General features: G+C 47.8%; 1 protein-coding gene across 6 annotated transcripts; it reads right to left on the bottom strand.

Moving 5' to 3' along the window:
* Positions 1–1,384: 1,384 nt before the first annotated feature.
* On the bottom strand, positions 1,385–24,622 carry SNRNP35 (small nuclear ribonucleoprotein U11/U12 subunit 35). 6 transcript variants are annotated; one of them, XM_054444790.2, is made up of 3 exons: positions 24,499–24,622; positions 9,559–9,754; positions 1,385–2,236 (listed from the first exon to the last, which is right to left on the bottom strand). In XM_054444790.2, exons 2-3 carry the CDS (start codon positions 9,736–9,738, stop codon positions 1,493–1,495), a joined length of 924 nt encoding a protein of 307 aa, XP_054300765.1. In that variant the 5' UTR covers positions 9,739–9,754; positions 24,499–24,622; the 3' UTR covers positions 1,385–1,492. The 6 variants fall into 6 exon arrangements, with proteins under 6 accessions (XP_054300765.1, XP_054300771.1, XP_063503260.1 ...); XM_054444796.2 differs by lacking the exons at positions 9,559–9,754; positions 24,499–24,622 and adding exons at positions 2,446–2,635; positions 2,731–6,561; XM_063647190.1 differs by lacking the exons at positions 9,559–9,754; positions 24,499–24,622 and adding exons at positions 2,542–2,635; positions 2,731–6,561.
* Positions 24,623–25,332: the final 710 nt, after the last annotated feature.

The raw sequence follows: 25,332 nt of genomic DNA, 5'->3' as shown, positions 1-25,332 counted from the left end.
CTTGCTCAAAGTCCTCAGAAGTTAAGGTCAGCAGATCTAGCTCTCGAGCACACCAGAGACTGGATAATCAAGAGAGAAAGGAAAAATCAGTCCATCAGAACTAGCTATAATTCTTTCATAGATCCTGACCACTCCTTATTCTTCATTTTCATTTCACCACTTCTGTTGAACTTTATCTTTTCAAAGGGCTGGAAGGCTGCCATAGATCACAGCCCAGCAACTTTGGTTTTTAATTTTAAATGTCAGCCAGAAAAAGAAGAAAGGCAGTCGGCATTCTGAGTGAGAGTGGAGGTGCATTTGTTCAAGAATGCTGCCCTGGCTGTGCAGACTGCCTTCTGGTATTAGGGCTCTGGACATTCTCCTTGAATTCAGTTTTCTATCCCATTTTTACTTCAATTCAGCAAACTCTTGGGCTATGGATATAAAGATAGAAAAGACACAATTTATTCTGACCAGATTAGTGTTCTTCCTCTAAGGACTCAGAGGAGTGTGATTAGGTCATAATCTCTTTTTGCCACGTACTCAAGATAATCATTTAAAACAGATGAGAGAAAATCAAATTCCTACTGCCAAATTAAATTTGAATACTAGCTCCTTACAAATGCCCTTCTGGATGGGCGCAGTGGCTCACGCCTGTAATCCTAGCACTTTGGGAGGCTAAGGCAGGTGGATCATTTGAGGTCAGGAGTTGGAGACTAGGCCAGGAGCAGTGGCTCACACCTGTAATCCCAGCACTTTGGGAGGCCAAGGCAGGTGGATCATCTGAGGTCAGGAGTTCAAGAAGAGCCTGACCAACATGGTGAAACCCCAGCTCTACTAAAAATACAAAAATTAGCTGGGCGTGGCAGCACGTGCCTGTAATCCCAGCTACTTGGGAGGCTGAGGCAGAAGAATCACTTGAACTGGAAGGCAGACATTGAAGCGAGCCAAGATCATGCCACTGCACTCCAGCCTGGGGAACTAGAGTGAAACTCCGTCTCAAATTAAAAAAAAAAAAAAAAAAAGTTGGAGATCAGCCTGACCAACATGGTGAAACCCTGTCTCTACTAAAAATACAAAAATTAGTCGGGCATGGTGGCACATGCCTGGAATCCCAACTACTAGGGAGGCTGAGGCAGGAGAATCACTTTAACCCAGGAGGCAGAGGTTACAGTAAGCCAAGATCACGCCACTGAACTCCAGCCCTGGCAACAGAGTGAGACTCTGTCTCAAAAAAAACAAAAAAGAAAGAAAAGAAAATGCCTTTCTGTACAGATGCCAGTAACTACAAAATTGCTTCTTGATCCTGTTAAAACATGTCCTTAGAACTATGTGAGGAAGATGATAAATTCGTATCAGCTTGAACCGAAGTTCCAGATTGGAAAGAAAACTAGTCCAAACCCCATAATCATCAGTAAGTTTTATTCAACCATTAGACTCACGCTGCGTTGAAAGACAATACCCCTCCACTCATTTCCACTGTAACTTCACTTTGGGGTCTGCTGTTGGGCCTCTACTTGCCTCTTTCCTTCTTCTCCCTCCCCTTGATCCTGTCATCTCTGAAGTCCCTCTCTCTCTCCCAGTCATTGTCGGGCCACACCCTGGTCGGCTCTCTTTCTTGCCATCTCTTCTCCCGGCCCCTGTCATGGTCTCGATCCCTTGTCCTAGAGTCCCAGTGTCTTTCTCGGGATCGAGATCGCTCCCGCCTTTCCCGTTTTCCCTCTCTATAGAGGTCGTTTTTAACGACTGGCAAGTTAATAGGTTTTCGAAAAGGCCGGTCCCGTCCCCCAAATCTCAGCTGCCCAGACTCCTTTTTTCCCCCAAGACCGCCTCCAAGTCGCCGAGGGATCCACCCTTTGAGAGTCCTTTCCAGCTCGTAGTCCACGAATATCTCATGCTGGTCAATAACCAGGCCATCAGCATCTCGGTAAGCTTTGATCACGGCACGCTCCTCCTTGTATTCGATGAAGGCGTAGCCCTTTGAAAAGCCTGTGACCAAGTCCCTTACCAGCCGAAGCCGCCGGATGTCACCATAGCGGGAAAAGACTTCCTTTAATTTGTCCTCCTTGGTCTGCAAGTTTAGTCTGGCCACAAACAGGGTGAGGAGGGGATCTCCTATGACACCTTTGTTGGGGACATATCGTGCCAGCATTGCCCTCCAGACTGCACGGTCGTGTGGGTCTTCATCGGTGCCATCAATGCTGCCCGCTTTGAGTGGATCATACTCCTTGGCAATGGGCATCCAATCGTTCATGTTCTAAGAATGATAAGAGCAAGTATGGATGGAGCCTCTACTCTGAGCCACTCATTCAACCCTTACAACAATCCCATGAAAAGGATACTATCATTCACCCCTTCTTAAAGACAGGAAAGGAAGGGAACACCCACAGAGGCTAAGTCCTCCCTGCTAGTAAGTGGGGGAGACAGCACCAAAGCCAGGCAGTTGTGCTCCAGAGAAGGCCTTACCCACTGCTACAAATGCCCTCTCAGGAAGCAGAGGGTGGCGTGCTCAGGTTTCACCCATATATGCAGCATCTGGCTCAGCCATGGAAGGGCACTTACCAACTATGAACACATTACAATGTGGCAACGTGGATCAAAACCAGACTTCCCTTTCAGAACCTTTAAAATGATCACAGGAAAACTAGCCCAGGAACTGCTGGTGGAAAAGGGCAATTTTAAAACTCTACTACCAAGAATTTCAAATACCAACACAGAGAATCATACAATAACCCTCCACAAACTTCTCACCTGGCTCAACTAGAACTGCCATGCACATGTGGCCAGAATAATCTGCCCCCAGATAATCCTGAAACAAATTCTAGATATCACATCATTCGTGTGGAAATTTTTTACTATGCATCATTAAAAGATATAGACTTTTTTAAAACTACAAGAGAAAATAGGGATTTGGATGCACCATTCTGCAGTAAACAGACAACAAAGCTAAGGCTACAGTGACCCAGCAGCAGGTTATTTGGCTCAAAAGGAACAGGGGATTTCTTCTCAGATCCCTAGCTGATAATCCGTTTAGCCTGGGAGCATGAGAATTTACTGCAATGGTAATTTTTTGCTCAGCAAGCACTGCAGTTGTCATGCCTTCTGATACATAGTTAATTCATGTGAATCTTTGCTGGAATAATAAAATGCTTACTAACATTTCAGACCCAGCTAATGCTTCTGTGACCAACCTGCAAAGCTGTAGAGCCAATGCTGAAATATGTTACTTAAAAACCTTGGCTGAGGCCAGGCGCAGTGGCTCACGCCTGTAATCCCAGCACTTTAGGAGGCCGAGGCGGGCGGATCATGAGGTCAGGAAATTGAGACCATCCTGGCTAACACGGTGAAACTCCGTCTTTACTAAAAAATACAAAAAAAATTAGCCGAGCGTGGTGGCGGGCGCCTGTAGTCCCAGCTAGTCGGGAGGCTGAGGCAGGAGAATGGCGTGAACCCGGGAGGCGGAGCTTGCAGTGAGCAGAGTTCGCGCCACTGCACTCCAGCCTGGAAGACAGAGCGAGACTCTGTCTCAAAAAAAAAAAAAAAACCTTGGCTGGCTGGGTGCAGTGGCTCACACCTATAATCCCAGCACTTTAGGAGGCTGAGGCAGGTGGATCACCTGAGGTCAGGATTTCCGAGACCAGCCTGACCAACATAGAGAAACCCCATCTCAACTAAAAATACAAAATTAGCCAGGCATGGTTGTAGGTGCCTGTAATCCCAGGTACTCGAGAGGCTGAGGCAGGAGAATCGCTTGAACCGGGTTGGTGGAGGTTGCGGTGAGCCGAGATCACGCCATTGCACTCCAGCCTGAGCAACAAGAGCAAAATTCTCTCTCAAAAAAAAAAAAAAATTAGCCAGGCGAGGTAGGTGGGCACCTGTAATCCCAGCTACTCAGGAGGTTGAGGCAGGAGAATGGCTTGAACCCAGAAGGTGGAGGTTGCAGTGAGCCGAGATTGCACCACTGCACTCCAGCCTGGGCAACAAAGAGAGGGTCTCAAAAAGAAAAAACAAAAAACAAAAAAAAAACAGGTCTTTCCTGGAAGAAGTCCCAAAAGTTAAGAAAAAAAAACAACTGGCGAGCGCGGTAGCTCATACCTGTAATCCCAGCACTTTGGGAGACCAAGGCAGGCAGATCACGAGGTCAGGAGTTTGAGACCAGTCTGGCCAACATGGTGAAACCCCGTCTCTACTAAAAATACAAAAATTAGCTGGGCGCAGTTGCATGCGCCTGTAGTCACAGCTACTTGGGAGGCTGAGGCAGGAGAATCGCTTGAACCCAGGAGGCGGAGGTTGCAGTGAGCCAAGGTCGCATCACCGCACTCCAGCCTGGGTGACAGACCGAGAGTCTGTCTCAAAAAAAAAAAAAAAGAAGAAGAAAAAAAAAACTTGACCTGTTGCAGTGGCTCACACCTGTAATCCCAGTACTTTAGAAGGCCAAGGTGGGATGATCACTTGAGCTCAGGAGTTGGAGACCAGCCTGGGCAACATATCAAGACCTCATCTCTACTAAAATTCAAAAATATTAGGCAGGCGTGGTGGTGCACGCCTGTAGTCCCAGCCACTAGGGGGGCTGAGACAGGAGGATGGCTTGAGCCTTGGAACTTGAGACTGCAGTGAGCCTTGATCATGCCACTGTACTCCAGTGTGGGTAAGAGTGAGACCCTGTCTCAAAACACAAAAAAAAACAAAAAACCAGGTTTCTGTGAAATATATACAGTAGTTCTCATTCCTAACAGCATCTTTCCATAATATTTATTAAAATATCTATAACTTTTTTCCTCTTACTCAAATTTTCCTCAAGGATCTTTCTGCTTTATTTCTCCCTCAGTTGATGGGTTATATAGGGGGAGTGATTACTTAGAGGTGCACTGTGAATTTTTCTTTCCTCAGTAAAAAAGCCAAACACCTACAGAATAAAATCCAAAATCAATGACACTGCACTCAAGACCTCTGACACTAGGCCGGGCACGATCTCACGCCTGTAATCCCAGCACTTTAGGAGGCCAAGACGGGAGGATCACTTGAGGTCAGGAGTTCAAGACCAGCCTGGCCAACATGGTGAAACCTCATATCTACTAAAAATACAAAAAATTAGCTGCACAAGGTGGTGCACACCCTGTAGTCCCAGCTACTCAGGAGGCTGAACCCAGGAGACGAAGGTTGCAGTGAGCCGAGATCATGCCACTGCCCCCCAGCCTGGGCAACAGAGCGAGACTCCATCTCAGAAGAAAAAAAAAAAAGACCTCTGACCCTCACTTAGCCTCTCACCCTGTCCCATCATAAAACCTATTCTATTTTTTTCCTGATCCTTTCAACAGGAACAAAGTCTGTTTGTAAACTACCCAGGCTTGCTCCTCCTTCCTTGAATGTACCCTAATTCCTCAGCCCCATGTCTTTCCCAGTACTATTTTTCTTTCTTTTTGGCCTAAACCATTTGTGCAAACATCTCAGGATGATTTCTTCTCCTCGGAATATCCTCTCCCTGCCTATCTCCCTCATATCCACTTGTGGAAATTCTACTGGACCTGTCAAGTCCAGATTTAGCTCCCTCCACCATGAAGCAACTGTGTCTTTCTCACAGCTCACTGAAACTTCTAAAGTCCTGATCATGTTTTGCCCAATACACAGTAAACACTCTTCAGTCTGGTGGTTCCAGAACCTAGGACGCTTTCTGATAAATGCTGAGGAACTGAACCAACTCTGATCAAAAATCACAAAATTGGCCCAGCGCAGTGGCTCACGCCTGTAATCCCAGCACCTTGGGAGGCCAAGGCGGGCGGATCACGAGGTCAGCAGCTCAAGACCAGCCTCGGCAACATAGCGAAACCCCATCTCTACTAAACATACAAAAATTAGCTGGGCGTGGTGGCGGGCGCCTGTAATCCCAGCTACTTGGGAGGCTGCAGCAGGAGAATCGCTTGAAACCAGGAGTCAAAGGTTGCAGTGAGCTGAAATTGCGCCACTGCACTCCAGCCTCATCAACACAGCAATACTCTGTCTCAAAAAAAAAAAAAAAAAAAAAAAAAAAATCATAGAACTTTTTTTAGTCCAAATCAGGCAAACCTGATTATTGAGAAACAAGCAGCAGGACATGACACTGTTTACCACCACATGGTAAAAGGAGGGCAATATGTCTGTCATCATCAACAAGCAACTTTGCAGAGGCTGCCTCTCTGCTGTCAGTAAAATAATGAAAAACAGATGGAGTGACAGAAGGAGCACAGGATGAGAGGGAGACAATTTCAGTCCTGGTCTGGGCTCTGGCTCTAACTCAATTTATGTCTTCTCTCGTGGCTGGAATTTCTCCACGTGAAAAAAAGAAGAGGCAGCCGGGCGCGGTGGCTCATGCCTGTAATCCCAGCACTTTGGGAGGCCAAGGCGGGCAGATCACAAGGTCAGGAGATTGAGACCATCCTGGCTAACACAGTGAAACCCCGTCTCTACTAAAAATACAAAAAAAAAAAAAAATTAGCCAGGCGTAGTGGTGGGTGCCTGTAGTCCCAGCTACTCGGGAGGCTGAGGCAGGAGAATGGCGTGAACCCGGGAGGCGGAGCTTGCAGTGAGCCGAGATCGCGCCATTGCACTCCAGCCTGGGCGACAGAGCGAGACTCCGTCTCAAAAAAAAAAAAAGAAAGAAGAGGCTGGCAGTGGTGGCTCACGCCTGTAATCCCAGCACTTTGGGAGGCCAAAACGGGAGGATCCCTTGAGCCCAGGAGTTCGAGACTAGCCTGGGCAACATGGGAAACATGGTGAGACCCTGTCTCTATTTAAAAAAAAAAAAAAAAAAAAAAAAGGCCAGGCGCGGTGGCTCAACGCCTGTAATCCCAGCACTTTGGGAGGCAGAGGTGGGCAGATTGTCTGAGGTCGGGAGTTCGAGACTAGCCTGACCAACATGGAGTAACCCCGTCTCTATTAAAAATACAAAATTAGCCAGGCATGATGGTGCATGCCTGTAATCCCAGCTACTCGGAAGGCTGAGGCAGGAGAATCGCTTGAATTTTTTTTGAGACAGGGTCTTGCTCTGTTGCCCAGACTGGAGTACAGTGGCACAGTCATGGCTCACTGCAGCCTCAACCTCCTGGGCTCAAGCAATCTTCCCACCCTGGCCTCGTGAGTACCTGGAATTACTCACTATGCGCCACCATACCCAGCATTTTTTTTTTTTTTTTTTTTTTTTTTGTAGAGATGGGGTCTCACTATATTGCATAGGCTGATCTTGAACTCCTGGGCACAAGCTATCCTTCTGCCTCAGCCTCCCAAAGTGCTGGGATTACAGATGTGAGCCACCGAACCCAGCCTGTACTAACCTCTTAACTCCTCTCACTTCTCAATACCAGGACTTAGGTACTATATTATTATTGCCTTTTCAGATGCAAAAGGTCAGACACAAAAAGGCAGCCTTTGCCCCAAATCCTAAAGCTAAGAAGTAGCCCAGTGGAGGAGTTAGAACCAGGGGCAGTGTGGACTCCTCTCAGGGGCAGTGTGGATTAAGAGCTAAAGCTCTTAATCGTTTCCTCTGATGCTTTTCATAAAATATAAGGTTTTGGAGATAAAGATAGGAAAAAGAAAACACACAAACCAGTATTCTGGGTGTCTGAGGCTGAGACCCACCCCTCCTCTCCTGAAGGAAAAGAACCCCTCCCCATTCAACATTAAAAGTCACAAGGGGCCCGGTACAGTGGCTCATGCCAGCAATCCTAGCACTTGAGGAGGCCAAGACCGGCGGATCATTTGAAGTCAGGAGTCACAAGGATCTACCCAATAAAACTGGTATTATTGTACACAGAGCTCCTGTTCAAAACTTTAAGACTTCTTCAAATTAAAACGGAAGAGAATTACAAACGGATAAGCATGGATTTTGTTCTCTCTCTCATCTGCATGCTTCTATAGATACTAACAGCTGGTTTCATTGTTTCTCATTAATCTTTCTAGGTGCACTTCCTCCCCTGCAGCATTAGGTTGAGATTTCCTACAATCTCTTTCGATTTTTACATTCTCTTTTTTTACTTGAGACAAAGTCTCGCTCTGTCACCCAGGCTGGAGTGCAATGGCCAATCTCAGCTCACTGCAACCTCTGCCTCCCAGGTTCAAGTGATTCTCCTGCCTCAGCCTCCCGAGTAGCTGGGATTACAGGCACACACCACCACGCCCGGCTAATTTTTGCATTTTTAGTAGAGACAGGATTTCACCATGTTGGCCAAGCTGGTCTCAAACTCCTGATGTCAGATGACCCGCCTGCCTCAGCCTCCCAAAGTGCTGGGATTACAGGCGTGAACCACCGCGCCCGGCCTCATTCTCGTTTTATTCATCAACAGGGGATGAGATCTGAAATGAATGGTGGGGGCCAGGCGCGGTGGCTCATGCCTGTAATCCCAGCACTTTAGGAAGCCGAGGCGGGTGGATCATTTGAGGTCAGTAAATTTTGAGCTTCACGATTTTTATTGTGAAATGTAGCTAAATGTCACTTCACTAGGTTTTTGTGAAGATTAGATCATATGGTGTCTACAAAAATGCTTTACAATTATAAATTATTATACAAATTTAGAAAAATTTTGGCCAGGTACGCAGTGGCTCACGCCTGTAATACCAGCACTTTGAGAGGCCGAGGCTGGAGGATCGCTTGAGCCCAGAAATTCGAGACCAGCCTGGGCAACAAAGTGAGACCCCGTTTCAATCAATCAATCAATCAATCAATCAATCAATTCTCCGGGCGTGGGGTCGCGCCTGTGGTCCCAGATACTTGAGAGGCTGAGGCGGGAGGACCGCTTGACCCGAGATGTCGACGCTGCAGTGAGCCGAGATCGCGCCACCGCTCTCCAGCCTGGGCGACTCCCTGTCTCTGGGGAAAAACAAAAAATAAATGAAGCCTCTCCTTCCTGGGTCTTCCGGGTAAGACTCTGCCCCTCCTGGCCGGGCGCGGTGGCTCACGCCTGTAATCCCAGCACTTTGGGAGGCCAAGGCGGGTGGATCACGAGGACAGGAGATCGAGACCATCCTGGCTAACATGGTGAAACCCCGTCTCTACTAAAATACAAAAATTAGCAGGGCGTGGTGGCGGGCGCCTGTAGTCTCAGCTACTCGGGAAGCTGAGGCAGTGGAATCGCTTGAACCTAGGAGGCGGAGGCTGCAGTGAGCCGAAATCGCACCACTGCACTCCAGCCTGGGCGACAGAGCAAGACTGTCTCAAAAAGAAAAAAAAAAAAAAAAAGACTTTGCCCCTCCTGTGAAAAGCAAAACTGAAGGCGGGACCCACAGAGCCCTCCAGGGCATGCGCACTGGGCCTCAGAGGCAAACACGTACGTTTCTGTGGAAAAGCCTATCCATCCAGCCTGCAGCTTGGCCGCTGGCCCTCGAGGCCGCTCCCCAGCCCCTCTCCTTCTCTGGGGACCGCAGGGAGTAAGGGGCCATCCTTCCAACCCAGCTCTCGTCCCCACTCCCCGCAACGCAACCCAGAATGTCGTCCCCTTTGCCAGGTTTCAACATGGCGCCCCACACAAGCGCGGGCACAGCGTCTGGGCCGCACTCCCTCTTCCTTCTCTCCGGCGTGGGGCCCGCTCCCTCCGAGCCGCTTCCACTCACCTCAGCAAAGCTTGGGCTCCCTTCCGACGGAGATAGGCGAGCAGATGCAGGCGACGGCAGATTCTCCGCGCCGGCCTCGGCCTGACCTTTACATTGGTAGCAGCAGATTCGCCACCGACGCTCATTTCCTGTTTGTTTTACCTTTAAAAGTTTACTCCCGCGCAACGAGGGTGTTATCATCTCCGAAGACAATAAGCTAAAAGAAAAAATTTTTTAAGAGAAAAATTGCTAATTCAACAACTAAGTTGAAAGAAAGACTATCGAATATACAGTTACCTGGGGCATTTTACTTTATTATTTATTTATTCTTATTTATTATTTTTTCTTGAGACGGAGACTCCCTCTGTCGCCCAGACTGGAGTGCAGTGGTGCAAACTCGGCTCACTGCAACCTCCGCCTCCCGAGTTCAAGCGATTTTCCTGCCTCAGCCTCCCGAGTAGCTGGGATTACTGGCGCCCGCCACCATGCCCGGCTATTTTTTGTATTTTTAGTGGAGACAGGGTTTCGCCATGTTGGCCAGGCTGGTCTCGAACTTCTGACCTCAAGTGATCCGCCTGCCTCGGCCTCCCAGAGTGCTGGGATTACAGGCGTGAGCCATCGCGCCCGGCCCCAATTTCTTTTAAAAAAAAAAAAAAAATGGCCGGGTGCCATGGCTCACGCCTGTAATCCCAACACTTCGGGGGGCCGAGGCGGGCGGATCACCTGAGGTCCGGAGTTCAAGACCAGCCTGACCAACATGGAGAAACCCCTTCTCTACTAAAAATACAAAATTAGCGGGACATGGTGTCATGTGCCTGTAATCCCAGCCACTCGGGAGGCTGAGGCAGGAGAATCACTTGAACCCGGGAGGCTGAGGCAGGAAAATCACTTGAACCCGGGAGGCAGAGGTTTTGATGAACTGAGATGGTGCCATTGCACTCCAGCCTGGACAACAAGAGCGAAAGTCCGTCTCAAAAAAAAAAAAAAATCTATAGCTTAAAATTTTATGTTTGAAAGTATATGCTAGCCACTGTCAGTGGAGGCCATCTGCAGTTTCAGCTACTAGGGAGGCTGAGTCGTGAGGCTTGAGGCCAGGAGTTCAAGTTCAGCCTGTCAGCCTGGGCAACAGAGCAAGACCCCTATGTTGTTGTTGTTGTTGTTTGTTTGTTTTTTGAGACAGAGTTTCACTCTTGTTGCCCAAACTGGAGTGCAATGGCATGATCTCGGCTGACCGCAATCTCCGCCTCCCAGGTTCAAGCAATTCTCCTAACAGCCTCCCGAGTAGCTGGGATTACAGGCATGTGCCACCATGCCCGGCTAATTTTGTATTTTTAGTAGAGATGGGGTTTCTCCATGTTGGTCAGGCTGGTCTTGAACTCCTGACCTCAAGTGATCCGCCCGCCTTGGCCTCCCAAAGTGCTGGGATTACAGGCATGAACCACCATGCCCGGCCGACTCCTGTGCTTTTACACACACACACACACACACACACACACACACACACACACACACACGAGTGGTATGTACAGTACATGCAATGGAATACTATTTCTCCTTAAAAAGAAATGAAATTCTAATTGCTACAACATCGGGAATGAACCTAGTTCATGGATGAACCATGTTAAGTGAAAGAAGCATAAGGACAAATACTGTATGGTTCCACTTATATGAGGGACCTAGGATAGTCAAATTCATGGTTGGAAAGTACAGTAGTGGTTATCAGGGGCTGCCGTGGGTGTTAGGAGGATGGCGAGGTATTGTTTAACAGATACAGAGGTTCAATTTGAGATGATGAAGTAGTTCTGGAAATAGATAGTACAGATGGTTTCACAACAATGTGAATCTACCTAATGTTATTTAATAGTTAAAACAGACCGGCCGGGCGAGGCGGCTAAGGCCTGTAATCCCAGCACACTGGGAGGCCAAGTTAGGAGGATCACGAGGTCAGGAGATCAAGACCAGCCTGGCCAACATAGTGAAACCACGTCTGTACTAAAAATACAAAAATTAGGTGGGTGTGCTGGCGGGCGCCTATAATCCCAGCTACTTGGGAGGCTGAGGCAGGAGAATAGCTTGAACCTGGGAGTCAGAGGTTGCAGTGAGCCGAGATTGTACCACTATACTCCAGCCTAGGTGACACAGTGAGACTCTATCTCAAAAAAAAAAAAAAAAAAAAAAAAAAAAAAAAAAGAACCAGGTGCATTGTCTTACGCCTATAATCTCAGCACTTTGGGAGACCAAGGAAGGCAGATTACTTGAGGCTAGGAGTTCAAGACCAGCCACGCCAACATGGTGAAACCCCGTCTCTACTAAAAATACAAAAATTAGCCAGGTGTCGTAGCGCGTGCCTGTAATCCCAGCTACTCAGGAGGCTGAGGCAGAAGAATCACTTGAACCCAGGAGGCGGAGGTTGCAGTGAGCCAAGATCGCACCACTGCACTCCAGCCTGGGCGACAGATCAAACTCCGTCTCAAAAATAAATAAATAAATAAATAAATGAAAATACAGTGAAAAAGGTAAATTTTATGTTACATATACATTAAAATGTCTGTGCACCCTGGTAGCAATGAGCATAACCTAGCACCCGGATCTTGGTTTCTGATATCATTCTCCAGTGAAAGTAACCAGTGCTCCTTGGAGAAATAGCTGACTCTAGAACTGGGACAAAAAAATACACAAGAAGGCTGGGTGCAGTGGCTCACGCCTGTAATTCCAGCACTTTGGGAGGCTGAGGCGGGTGGATCACTTGAACTCAGGAGTTCAAGACCAGTCTGGGCAACATGGTGAAACCCTGTCTCTACAAAAAGTATAAAATTAGCCAGGCCTGATGGTGCACGCCTGTACTCCCAGCACCTCAGGAGGCTGAGGTGGGAGGATCGCTTGAGCCCAGGAGCTTGATGCTGCAGTGAACTGAGATGGTGCTATCGCACTCCAGTTGGAGCGAGACCCTGTCTCAAAAAAATAAAAAATAAAAAATTCGCCCAGTCATGGTGGCTCACGCCTGTAATCCCAGCACTTTGGGAGGCCGAGGCAGGCAGATCGCTTGAGGCTAGGAGTCCAAGACAAGCCTGGGCAATATGGCAAAACCGGGTATCTAATAAAAATACAAAAATTAGCCAGGTGTGATGGCACACGCCTGTGGTCCCAGCTACTTGGGACCCTGAGGTGCAAGGATCACTAGAACCCAGGAGGCTGAGGTTGTGGTGAGCAGAGATTGCCCCACTGCACTCCAGCCTGGACGACAGAACAAGACTGTGTCTCATAACATAAATAAATAGGCCGGGTGCGGTGGCTCACACCTGTAATCCCACACTTTGGGAGGCTAAGGTGGGCAGATCACCTGAGGTCAGGAGTTTGAGACCAGCCTGGCCAACATGGCAAAACCCCGTCTCTACTAAAAATACAAAAATTAGCCGGGCGTGGTGGCAGGCACCTGTAATCCCAGCTAATCGGGAGGCTGAGGCAGGAGAATCACTTGAACCTGTGAGGCAGAGGTTGCAGTGAGCTGAGATCGCGCCACTGCACTCCACCTGGGCAACAGAGTGAGACTCTGTCTCAGTAAATAAATAAATAAATAAATAGAAATACACAAGATGAGCCTGAAGCAACTTGTAGTACCAGAAAGTAAGGTAGTGCTAAAAATGAAACACTCCACCAACGATGATGATGTCACAGGGACTGGCGAACCAACTGAAAGGACTCCTAATGGCCAGAGTGGAAACAATATGAGCAACAAAATACTGTAAATTAAGTGGTACTGGATTATAACCCAAAACATAAAATAAATATCTGCCAGGCACAGTGGCTCACGTCTGTAATCCCAGCACTTTGGGAGGCCGAAGCAGGCAGACCACCCTGATCTCAAGGAGTTTTGAGACCAGCCTGGCCAACATGGTGAAACCCCGTCTCTACTAAAAACACAAAACTTAGCCGGGCATGGTGGCAGTCGCCTGTAATTCCAGCTACTCACAGGGCTGAGGCAGGAGAATCGCTTGAACCTGGGAGACAGAGGTTGCAGTGAGCAGAGATTGTGCCACTGCACTCCAGCCTGGGCAACAGAGTGAGACTGTGTCTCAAAAAATAATAATAATAAAATAACTATTAGGCCAGGTGCAGTGGCTCCCACCTGTAATCCCTGTACTTTGGGAGGCCAAGGATGGTGGATCATGTGAGGTCAGGAGTTCAAGACTAGACTGGCCAACATGATGAAACCCTGTCTCTACTAAAAATACAAAAAATTAGCCGGGTGGTGGAGGGTGCCTGTAATCTCAGCTACTCGGGAGGCTGAAGCAGGAGAATCGCCTGAACCTGGGAGTAGGGGGTTGCAGTGAGCCGAGATCACGCCACTGCACTCCAGCCTGAGCAACAAAAGCGAAACTCTGTTTCAGGAAAAAAAAAAAAAAAAAAAAAAGGGCCAGGCGCAGTGGCTCATGCCTGTAATCCCAGCACATTGGGAGGCCAAGGCAGGCGGATCACCTGAGGTCGGGAGTTCAAGACCAGCATGGAGAAACCCCGTCTCTACTAAAAATATAAAATTAGCAGGGCGTGGTGGCAGGTGCCTGTAATCCCAGCTACTCAGGAGGCTGAGGCAGGAGAATCACTTGAACCCGGAAGGTGGAGGTTGCAGTGAGCCGAGATCGCGCCATTGCACTCCAGCCTGGGTAACGAGCAAAACTCCGTCTCAAAATAAATAAATAAATATCCACCAGTCCCTACTGATATAAATAAGTGATTGAATAAATAAAGTGGAGAGAAGAGGCAAATCTCCCACGCAGAATTGCAAATAACTTATGGAGATAACTCCTCTCCCCAGAAAGTAGAGCATGCCTAAGCAACATAGTGAGAACTCATTTCTACAAACAAACAAACAAACAAAAAAGAATTAGACCAAGCACGGTGGCTCACGCCAAAGCAGGAGGATCACTTGAGTGCAGGCATTCGAGACCAGCCTGGGAAACTTAGCAAAATCCCGTGTCTACAAAAAACTTAAAGTTTTAAATAAATAAATACAAGCTTAGTTTCTCAGTTGTACCAGCCTCATTTCCAGCACTTAATAGCCTCATGTGGCTAGTGGCTACCATATAAATATATATATATACACATATATATATTTTTTGGAGACAGAGTCTCACTCTCTCACCCAGGCTGGAGTACAGTGATGCGATCTTGGCTCACTACAGCCTCCGCCTCCCATGTTCAAGCAATTCTCCTGCCTCAGCCTCTCACACCCAGCTAATTTTTGTATTTTTAGCAGAGACCGGGTTTCACCATGTTGGCTAGGCTGGTCTCAAACTCCTGACCTCAGGTGATCCACCCACCTCAGCCTCCCAAAGTGCTGGAATTACAGGCATGAGGAGCCACTGTGCCCAGCTATCCTTTTTTTTTTTTTTTTTTTTTTTGAGACAAGGTCTTGCTCTGTTATCCAGGCTGGGGTGCAGTGGCACAATCATGGCTCACTGCAGCATCAACCTCCCAGACTCAAGTGACCCTCTTGCTTCAGTCTTCGGAGTAGCTGGGACTATAGGCTCATGCCACCACACCCAATTTTTTTTTTAGTAGAGAGAAGGTATCACTATGTTGCCCAGCTGGTCCTCCAACTCTTGAGCTCAAGCCATCCTCCTACCTAGGTTCCCAAAGTGCTGGATTACAGGCATAAGCCGCCGTTTTTTTTTTTTTTTTTTTTTTTTTGAGACATGGTCTTGCTCAGTCACCCAAGCTGGAGTACGGCAGCATAGTGGCCGGATCTTAGCTCACTGTGACCTCTAACTCAACTATAGGCATGTGCCACCATACCTAGCTAATATTTGTATTATTTTTTTTTTTTCAAGACGGAGTCTCATTCTGTCGCCCAGGCTGTAGTACAGTGGTGCAATCTCGGCTCACTACAAGCTCCGCCTCCCAGGTTCATGCCATTCTCCTGCCTCAGCCTCCTGAGTAGCTGGGATTACAGGTGCCCACCACCACGCCCAGCTAATTTTTTGTATTTTTAGTAGAGACAGGGTTTCCCCGTGTTAGCCAGGATGGTCTCGATCTCCTGACCTCATGATCCACCTGCCTCGGCCTCCCAAAGTGCTGGGATTACAGGCATGAGCCACCGCGCCCGGCCTAATATTTGTCATTTTTGTAGAGATTGCATCTCACTATGTTGCCTAAGCTGGTCTTGAACTCCTGGCCTCAAGCAATTCTCTCTTCACGGCATTGCAAAATGATGTATTATAATAATCACAGGCCTCAGCCACTGCAGGCCCTTGTACTGGACAGTGCAGGTACAGAACATTTCATCATTGTAGTAAGTCCTGTCAGATAGCATGGTGTAGGACAGTGCTGTTCCACGGAAATCAAGTGTGAGCTTGGCCAACCACGGTGGCTCACGCCTGTAATCCCAACATTTTGGGAAGCCGAGGCAGGCGGACCACCTGAGGTCCGGAGTTCGAGACCAGCCCGGCCAACATGGAGAAACCCTGTCTCTACTAAAAATACAAAATTAGCCGTGCGTGGTGGCACATGCCTGTAATCCCAGCTACTCAGGAGGCCGAGGCAGGAGAATCGCTTGAACCCAGGAGGAAGAGGTTGTGGTGAGTGGAGATTGTGCCATTGCACTCCAGCCTAGGCAACAAGAGCGAAACTCCGTCTCAAAAAAAAAAAAAGAAAAAGAAAAGAAATCAAGGGTGAGCCACATGTGGCATTGTATTTTCTAGTAGCCACATTGAAAAGGTAGAAAGAAACACAAGAAGCTAATTTCAACAAGTATTTTATTTATCCCAACATATCCAAAGCATTGTTTCAACATGGCAATCAGTAGAGACATTATTAGTGAGATAGTTTATTTCCTCTTTTTGGTGCTGTCTTAGAAATCCAGCAATGCACTTTGGGAGGCCGAGGTGGGATGATCACTTGAGTCCAGGAGTTCAAGACCAGCCTGGGCAACATGGTGAAACTCCATCTCTATAAAAAATACAAAAAAATTAGCCAGGTGTGGTTGCATGTGCCAGTAGTCCCAGCTACTCGGGAAAGTGACACAAGACAATCACCTGAGCCCGGGAGATCGAGATTGCAGTGAGCTGAGATTGTATCACTACATCCCAGCCTTGGTGTCTCAAAACAACAACAAAAAAGAAATAAAAGATTTTTTTTTTTTGAGACAGAGTGTCATTCTGTCATCCAGACTGGAGTGCGGTGGCGCGATCTCAGCTCACTGCAACCTCCGCCTCCTGGGTTCAAGCGATTCTCTGGCCTCAGCCTCCTGACTAGCTGGGATTACAGGCACACATCACCACACCCGGCTAATTTTTGTATTTTTAGTAGACACAGGTTTTGCCATGTTGGCTGGGCTGGTCTCGAACTCCTGACCACAGGTAATCTGCCCGCCTTGGCTTCCCGAAGTGCTGGGATTACAGGCGTGAGCCACCACGCCCAGACGAAAGTCAAGTTTTTGGTTTTTTTTTTTTTGAGACGGAGTCTTGCTCTGTCACCCAGGCCAGAGTGCAGTGGCACGATCGCGCCTCACTGCAAGCTTCGCCTCCCGGGTTGAAGCAATTCCCCTGCCTCAGCCCCTGAGTAGCTGGGATTATAGGTGCCAGCCACTGCGCCCAGCTAATTTTTGTATTTTTAGTAGAGACAGGGTTTCACTGTCTTGGCCAGGCTGGTCTCGAACTCCTGACCTCATGATACCCCACCTTGGCCTACCAAAGTGCTCGGATTGAAGGCATGAGCCACCACACCCAGATGAAATTCAAGATGTATTTTTATACTTACAGCTCATCTCAATTAGGACTCACCACATTTCAAGTGCTTGGCAGTGACATGCTGGTGGCTACTGTAATAGGTCTAGAAGGTTACATCAAACTGTTAACAGTAGTTGCTTGGGGATCATGGTGGTGTTGTGGAGGAAGACCTCTCACTTCTAATTATACTACTTAGTAACATCTCACACTTTTTACAATAAGCACATATTCGTGTTTTTTCTTTTCTTTCTTTTTTTTTTTTCTCTTGAAACAAAGTCTCCCTCTGTCACCCAAGCTGGAATGCAGTGGTGCCATCATGGCTCATTATAGCCTCAACCTCCGAGGTTCAAGTGACCCTCCCACTTCAGCCTCCCGAGCAGCTGGGACGATAGACACGTGCCACCACATCTGACTAAAATTTACATTTTTTGTAGAGACAGTGTCTCACTATATTGCCCAGGCTGGACTCAAACCCCTGGACTCAAGTGATCCTCCCACCTCCTTTAGGCCTCCTAAAGTGCTGGGATTACAGGCGTGAGGCAGGGACCCCAATCTGTTTCTTGTGTTAGTTGGGTCCTCCAGTAAGCAGAGAGTCAGGCCCAGTTAGTAATGCAAGGGTCAGGGCTACATAGGGCTAGGGTTAGTGGAGGCTTATGACCTGTGAGTCACAAAGAGTGGCGAAGCAGGATTGGGCAGGGAAAGCCCTGGACTCTGATGCTGGCTGACATCTGAGAATGGAAACGGGAGAAAGCAGTCAGGAAACAAGGGCCTCAGACTACAGCACAGGCTTGACCAACCCAAGGGGTTACTCCAGAGTAAAGACTGCCAATAGAGTTGTCCCTTGCTGGGCAGAAATGGCCTGCTCCTGGTATCCCTGCTGGGCTTAGTCATGGACAGAGGGCTGCCTGTGAAAATGGTGTCCCCAGCAGGATGGAAGGCACTGCAGCTGGAGGAGGCAACTGCACTCCTTGCACTCACCCACAAGCTCTTTTTTAAATTTTAAAAAAATATTTATTTATTTATTTATTTATTATTTTATTTTTCGATTTGGAGTCTCGTTCTGTCACCCAGGCTGGAGTGCAGTGGCGTGATCTCAGCTTACTGCAACCTCCGCCTCCCAGGTTCAAGCGATTCTCCTGCTTCAGCCTCCGGAGTAGCTGGGACTACAGGTGTCCGCCACCACGCCTAGCTAATTATTTTGTATTTTTAGTAGAGACGGGGTTTCGCCATGTTTCCCAGGCTGGTCTCAAACTCCTGACCTCAGGTGATCCCCCTGCCTTGGCCTACCAAAGTGCTTGTATTACAGGTGTGAGCTACCACGCCCAGCCATATTTTTTTTATTTTTAACTATGGTAAGAAAAACACATAACATGAAATTTATAATCTTAACCATTTCTCAGTGTACAGTTCAGTAGTGTTAAGTATATTTACATTATTGTGCAACCAATCTCCAGAACTCTTTCATCTTGCAAAAGTGAAACTCTCTCCCTGTTAAACTCCTTTTTGCTCCACCCTAGCCCCTGGCACCCAACATTCTACCTTCTGTCCCTATGACAAATACGACATGATTCCGCGTATGACTTCCTATACGTGTATAACTTCCTGTATGCAGAATCACGTAGTATTTGTCTTTTTGTGACTGGCTTCTTTCACTCAAAATAATGTCTTCAAGGTTTATCCATGTTGCAGCGTGTGTCAGCATTTCCTTCTTTTTTTTTTTTTATTTTTTTTTTGAGACAGAGTCTCGCTCTATCACCCAGGCTGGAGTGCAGTGGTGCCATCTCAGCTCACTGCAAGCTCCGCCTCCCAGGTTCATGCCATTCTCCTGCCTCAGCCTCCTGAGTAGCTGGGACTACAGGCGCCCACCACCACGCCCGGCTAATTTTTTGTATTTTTACTAGAGACGGGGTTTCACTGTGTTAGCCAGGATGATCTCGATCTCCTGACCTTGTGATCCGCCCACCTCGGCCTCCCAAAGTGCTGGGATTACAGGCGTGAGCCACTGCACCCGGCCCATTCCCTTCCTTTTTAAGCTGAATTATATCCATTGTATAGACAGACCACATTCTCCATTCATCCATTGATAAACACTTGGGTTGCTTCCACCTCTTGGCTATTGTGAATAGTGCTGTTATGAACATGGGTGCCCAAATATCTCTTTAAGATCCTGTTTTCAATTCTTCTGGGTACATACCCAGAAGGGGAATTGCTGGATCACATGGAATTCTACATTTACTTATTATTTATTTACTTATTTATTTATTTAGAGATGGAGTCTTGCTCTGTCATCTGGGCTGAAGTGCAATGGTGCCATCTCGGCTCACTGCAACCTCTGCCTCCTGGGTTCAAGCAATTCTCCTGCCTCAGCCTCCCGAGTAGCTGGGATTACAGGCACACACCACTACGCCCAGCTAAGTTTTATATTTTTAGGAGAGATGGGGTTTCACCATGTTGGCTAGGCTTGTTGTCAAACTCCTGACCTCAGGTGACCCACCTGCCTCAGCCTCCCAAAGTGCTGGGATTACAGATGTGAGCCACCACGCCTGGCTACTTTTAATTATTTGAGGACCCTCCATAGTGTTTTTCATAGAAGCCTCACCATTTTACATTCCCACCAGCAGTGCACCAGCGGTTCATTTCCTTACATCCTCACCAAAGTTTTCTTTTTTTTTTTTTTCTTTTTTTAAATAATAGCCATCCTAGGCTGGGCACGGTGGCTCACGCCTGTAATCCCAGCACTTTGGGAGGCCGAGGCAGGCAGATCATTTGAGGTCAGGAGTTCGAGAACAGCCTGGCCATCATGGAGTAACCCCGTCTCTACCAAAAATACGATTAGCTGGGCCTGGTAGTGCATGCCTGTAATCCCAGCTAACTTGGGAGACTGAAGCAGGAGAATTGCTTGAATTCAGAAGGCAGAGGTTTTGGTGAGCTGAGATCGCGCCACTGCACTCCAGCCTGGGCAATAAGAGCAAAATTCCGTCTCAAAAATAATAATAATCATAATCATAATAGCCACCCTAAGGGATGTGAGGTGATTTTTTTTTTTTTTTTTTTTGAGATGGAGTCTCGCTCTGTCGCCCAGGCTGGAGTGCAGTGGCGTGATCTTGGCTCACTGCAAGCCCTGCCTCCCAGGTTCACGCCATTCTCCCACCTCAGCCTCCCAAGTAGCTGGGACTACAGTCACCTGCCACCACGCCCGGCTAGTTTTTTTCTATTTTTAGTAGAGATGGGGTTTCACCATGTTAGCCAGGATGGTCTCGATCTCCTGACCTTGTGATCCGCCCGCCTTGGCCTCCCAAAGTGCTGGGATTACAGGCATGAGCCACCGCGCCTGGCTTTTTTTTTTTTTTGAGACAGAGTGTCACTCTGTCACCCGGGCTGAAGTGCAATGGCCTCGATCTCGGCTCGCTGCAACCTTCGCTTCCTGGGTTTAAGTGATTCTCCTGCCTCAGCCTCCCAAGTAGCTGGGACTACAGGTGTGTGCGACCACACCTGGCTAATTTTTTGTATCTTTAGTAGAAACAAGGTTTCACCATGTTGGCCAGGATGGTCTTGAACTCCTGGACTCAAGCAATCCTCCTGCCTTGGCCTACCAAAGTGCTGGGATTACAGGCATAAGCCACCGTGCTGGGCCCGTTAGCCTCTTGAAAGGTATTCAGATAGGTGCATCTCCAGGACTGCTAAGTTTCTATAGCTAAAAATTTATTATAAAACATTTTACAAACCAAGCAAGAGATCTGGAGGGCACTAGGGAAGGCAGATATTTCTACAGAAGTTTCACAGTAATCGAATCTCAAAGGAACATTTAGCATTCACTGCCAGGCCCTGGGCCAAGCTCATTTCATTCCCTTAACTGCTCTATAAGGAGGGGGTTTTTGCATTTCAGTGGTGGAGCAAGGGCTGACTTGGAGGGGAGAGTGGAGAACTTTAGTTATAATGCCCTCCCACCCATTACTCTGAATAAACAAATCAAAGTTTTTTTTTTTTTTTTACTGTTGTCTTATGCAAACACAGACTCAAAACAGTGCCCGGGGCACCACCCTTCCTGCAGCTAGATTCCTTCCCCTAAACTGCTTGAGATAAAATCATTGACCTAGCATCGCAGGCATTTAAACTAGGCTGGGAAATGTCCAAAATCCTTGTTGTTTCCACTTATGATTTAAGAATAACAAGACCTGAAAATAACATAGCGAACAGGAAGAAAGCCATCCTGAGTGTACCGCTTGGGAAATCAAGAAAGGGCACCACGATATGCAAAAGACCTTAAGACTGATTCTGCTTGGTGCTGGGCACGGTGGCTCACGTCTGTAATCCCAGCACTTTGGGAGGCCGAGGCGAGCAGATCACCTGAGGTCAGGAGTTCGAGACCAGTCTGGCCAACATGGTGAAATCTCATCTCTACTAAATATACAAAAAAATTAGCCAGGCATGGTCAGCCTCTTGAACACTCTGCTATCACTCACTGGGTTTCAAACTTGAGCATGCATTAGAATCACCTACAGGGCTTTTTAAAACACAGATGCTGGAGCCCTCCCTCAAAGTTTCTGAATCAGTGGCTTGAGAATTTGCATTTCTAAAAAGCTTCCAGGTGATGTTTGTGGGACTGGCCCTGGGACCACACTTTAAAAGTTCTGCTCTAGGCCGGGCACAGCGGTTCACATCTGTAACCCTAGCACATTGGGAGGCTGAGGTAGGAGCATCACTTGGGGCCAGGAGTGGGAGACCAGCCTGGGCAACATAGGGAGACACTGTTTCAAAGGCTCTTGTTGCCCAGGATGGAGTGCGATGGCGTGATCTTGGCTCACTGCAACCTCTGCTTCCCAGGTTCAAGCAATTCTCCTGCCTCAGCCTTCCAAGTAGCTGGGAATACAGGCATGCACCACCACGCCCAGCTGATTTTGTATTTTTAGTAGAGACAGGGTTTCACCATGTTGACCAGACTGGTTTCGAACTCCTGACCTCAGGTGATCCACCCGCCTTGGCCTCCCAAAGTGCTGGGATTACAGGTGTGAGCCACCGTGCCCGGCCTACAAAAAATTTTTGAAATATTAGCCAGGCGTGGTGGCAGGCACTTGTAGTCCTAGCTCCTCAGGAGTCTGAGGCAGGAGGAGCTCCTGAACCCTGAGCTCAAGGCTGCAGTGAGCTATGTTCATGTCACTGCACTCCAGCCTGAGTGGCCGAGCAAGATCCTGTCTCTGGGGGAAATAAAAAAAGAACCTCTGCTATAACTTGTAATTGTTTTCATAATTTGCCAGTGGAGAGAGAAGGGCCATCGTTACCTATCAACAGATTGTCCAATTCTATGAGGGATCTAAGAGTTAAGTTTCTTAACACTTTGTAATAGTAGCCAACATCCATTGATGCTTATAGTATCCTAGACACTTTTATGCATTATATTATACAATCCTTACATCAGTCTTGGGAAACAGATATTTTTCTTTTTCCCAGTGTACAGTGAGGAAACTAGGTTTGGAGAGATTAGGAAATTTGATCAAGCTTGTGAATCAGCAAGTATGTAGCAATTGGGAGGTTCAAAGCAAAGACTGCTTAACTCTACAGCCTTGTAGGACATTTCAGCCTTTGAACATAGTAGATGCTCAATATATTAATCATTAATGAATGAACAGTTTTTTTTGTTTGTTTGTTTTGTTTTGAGACAGGGTCTTAATCTGTTGCCTAGGCTGGAGTGCAGTGGTGCAATCAAGGCTCACTGCAGCCTCGACCTCCCTGCCTCAAGAGATCCTCTGGCTTCAGTCTCCCAAGTAGCTAGGTCTACAGGTGTGTGTCACCATGCCTGGCTAATTTTCAGTTTTTTTTGTTTTTTTGTAGAGATGGGATTTTCCCATGTAGCCTAAGCTGGTCTCAAACTCCTGGACTCAAGTGATCCTCCTGCCTTGGCCTCCTGCAGCACTAGGATTACAGACGTGAGCTACTGTCTCTGGTCCAGAAGGATTTTTTTTTTTTTTTTTTGAGACAGTGTCTTGCTCTGTCACCCAGGCTGGAATGCAATGGCGCGATCTCGGCTCACTGCAACCTCCACCTCCTGGGTTCAAGCAATTCTCCTGCCTCAGCCTCCTGAGTAGCTGGGATTAGAGGCGTGTGCCACCACGCCCTGCTACTTTTTGTATTTTTAGTAGAGATGAGGTTTCACCATGTTGGTCAGGCTGGTCTCGAACTCCTGAGCTCATGATCCGCCCGCCTCAGCCTCCCAAAATGCTGGGATTACAGGCATGAGCCACCGCGCTGGGCCCAAAAGGAACTTTTGACATGGACAATTCCAGCAGTGATAAGTGGGGGCGGTGAAAGTTAAAAGAGGCCAGGCACGGTGGCTCACGCCTGTAATCCCAGCACTTTGGGAGGCCGAGATGGGCGGATCACGAGGTCAGGAGATCGAGACCATCCTGGCTAACACAGTGAAACCCCATCTCTACTAAAAATACAAAAAAATTAGCCGGGCGTGGTGGCAGACACCTGTAGTCCCAGCTCCTCGGGAGGCTGAGGCAGGAGAAGGGCGTAAACCCGGGAGGCGGAGCTTGCAGTGAGCTGAGATCTCACGCCACTGCACTCCAGCCTGGGCAACAGAGCGAGACTCCGTCTCAAAAAAAAAGAAAGAAAGTTAAAAGAAACTTTTTTTTTTTGAGACAGAGTCTAGCCATGTCGCCCAGGCTGGAGTGCAATGGTGCGATCTCAGCTCACTGTAACCTCCACCTCCCAAGATCAAGCGATTCTCCTGCCCCAGCCTCCTGAGTAGCTGAGATTATAAGCACGCTGGCCACCACACCCAGCTAATTTTGTGTGTCTTTAGTAGAGATGGGGTTTCACCATGTTGGCCCGGCTGGTCTCAAACTCCTGACCTCATGATCCACCCGCCTCGGCCTCCCAACGTGCTAGAATTACAGGCATGGGCCACTGTGCCCAGCTGAAACTCACTTTTAATTCTTCCTGATGGCATTGTTCTAGGAAGGCTAATTCCACTCAACAGAATTGAGCATTATGTACGTATAAAATCAACCTGTTTACAATATACAGTTCAGTGGTTTTTAGTATATTCAGAGTTGTGCAACCATCACCACAATCTAATTTTAGTACATTGTCATCCCCCCCAAAAGAAACCCCATACACAGAAGTAGTCACTTCCCATTTTTCCCAGCCCTAGAATGATGCTAGACTGGGGACGAATCTACTCTGTCTCTATGAATTTACCTATTCTGGACATTACATGTAAATAGAATCATACACTGTGCAGCCTTTTGTGTCTGGCTTCTTTCACTCAGCATGATGTTTTCGAGGTTCATCCTCGGTGTAGCGTATGTCAGTGCTTCATTGCTTTCTCCCCAGCACTTTATTGAGACATAATTTACCTAAAGGAAATGCACAGATAAGTGAATACTTCCACAGCTTTTTGTTATTTATTTATTTATTTATTTATTTATTTATTTATTTTTGAGATGGAGTCTCACTCTGTCGCCCAGGCTGGAGTGCAGTGGCGTGATCTCGGCTCACTGCAAGCTCCGCCTCCCGGGTTCACGCCATTCTCCTGCCTCAGGCTCCCCAGGAGCTGGGACTACAGGCACCCGCCACCACGCCCGGCTAATTTTTTGTGTTTTTAGCAGAGACGGGGTTTCACTGTGTTAGCCAGGATGGTCTCAATCTCCTGACCTTGTGATCCGCCCGCCTCGGCCTCCCAAAGTGCTGGGATTGCAGGCGTGAGCCACTGCGCCCTGCTATTTGTTTAGAGATAGTCTCGCTTTGTCACCCAGGCTGGAGTGCGGTGGCTCCATCACAGGTCACTGCACCCTCGGCCTCCCGGGCTCAAGCAATTCTCCCACCTCGGCCTCAAATGGATGGAACCAACGGTGCACACCAACACACCCGCCTAATTATTATTTATACAGACAAGATCTCACTATGTTGCCCAAGCTGGTCTTGAACTCCTGGGCTGAAACGATCCTCCCACGTCAACTTCCCAAAATGCTGGGATTACAGGCAGGAGCTTCCCTGCCCAACCTCAACTTTTTACCTTCGTGTATACTCACGTGACCTCCACCAAGAGCAAGATATAGTACATTTT

This window comes from Pongo pygmaeus, chromosome 10, assembly GCF_028885625.2.
Source record: "Pongo pygmaeus isolate AG05252 chromosome 10, NHGRI_mPonPyg2-v2.0_pri, whole genome shotgun sequence".
NCBI lineage: Eukaryota > Metazoa > Chordata > Mammalia > Primates > Hominidae > Pongo > Pongo pygmaeus.
This window is presented reverse-complemented; position numbering and strand designations above follow the sequence as displayed.

Coding starts and splice junctions, on each gene's coding strand:
- SNRNP35 (XM_054444790.2), bottom strand. CDS start 9,738: ATGATAACACCCTCGTTGCGCGGGAGTAAACTTTTAAAGGTAAAACAA. Junction 2,237..9,558: donor GGAGCCCAAGCTTTGCTGAG/GTGAGTGGAAGC, acceptor TATCATTCTTAG/AACATGAACGATTGGATGCC.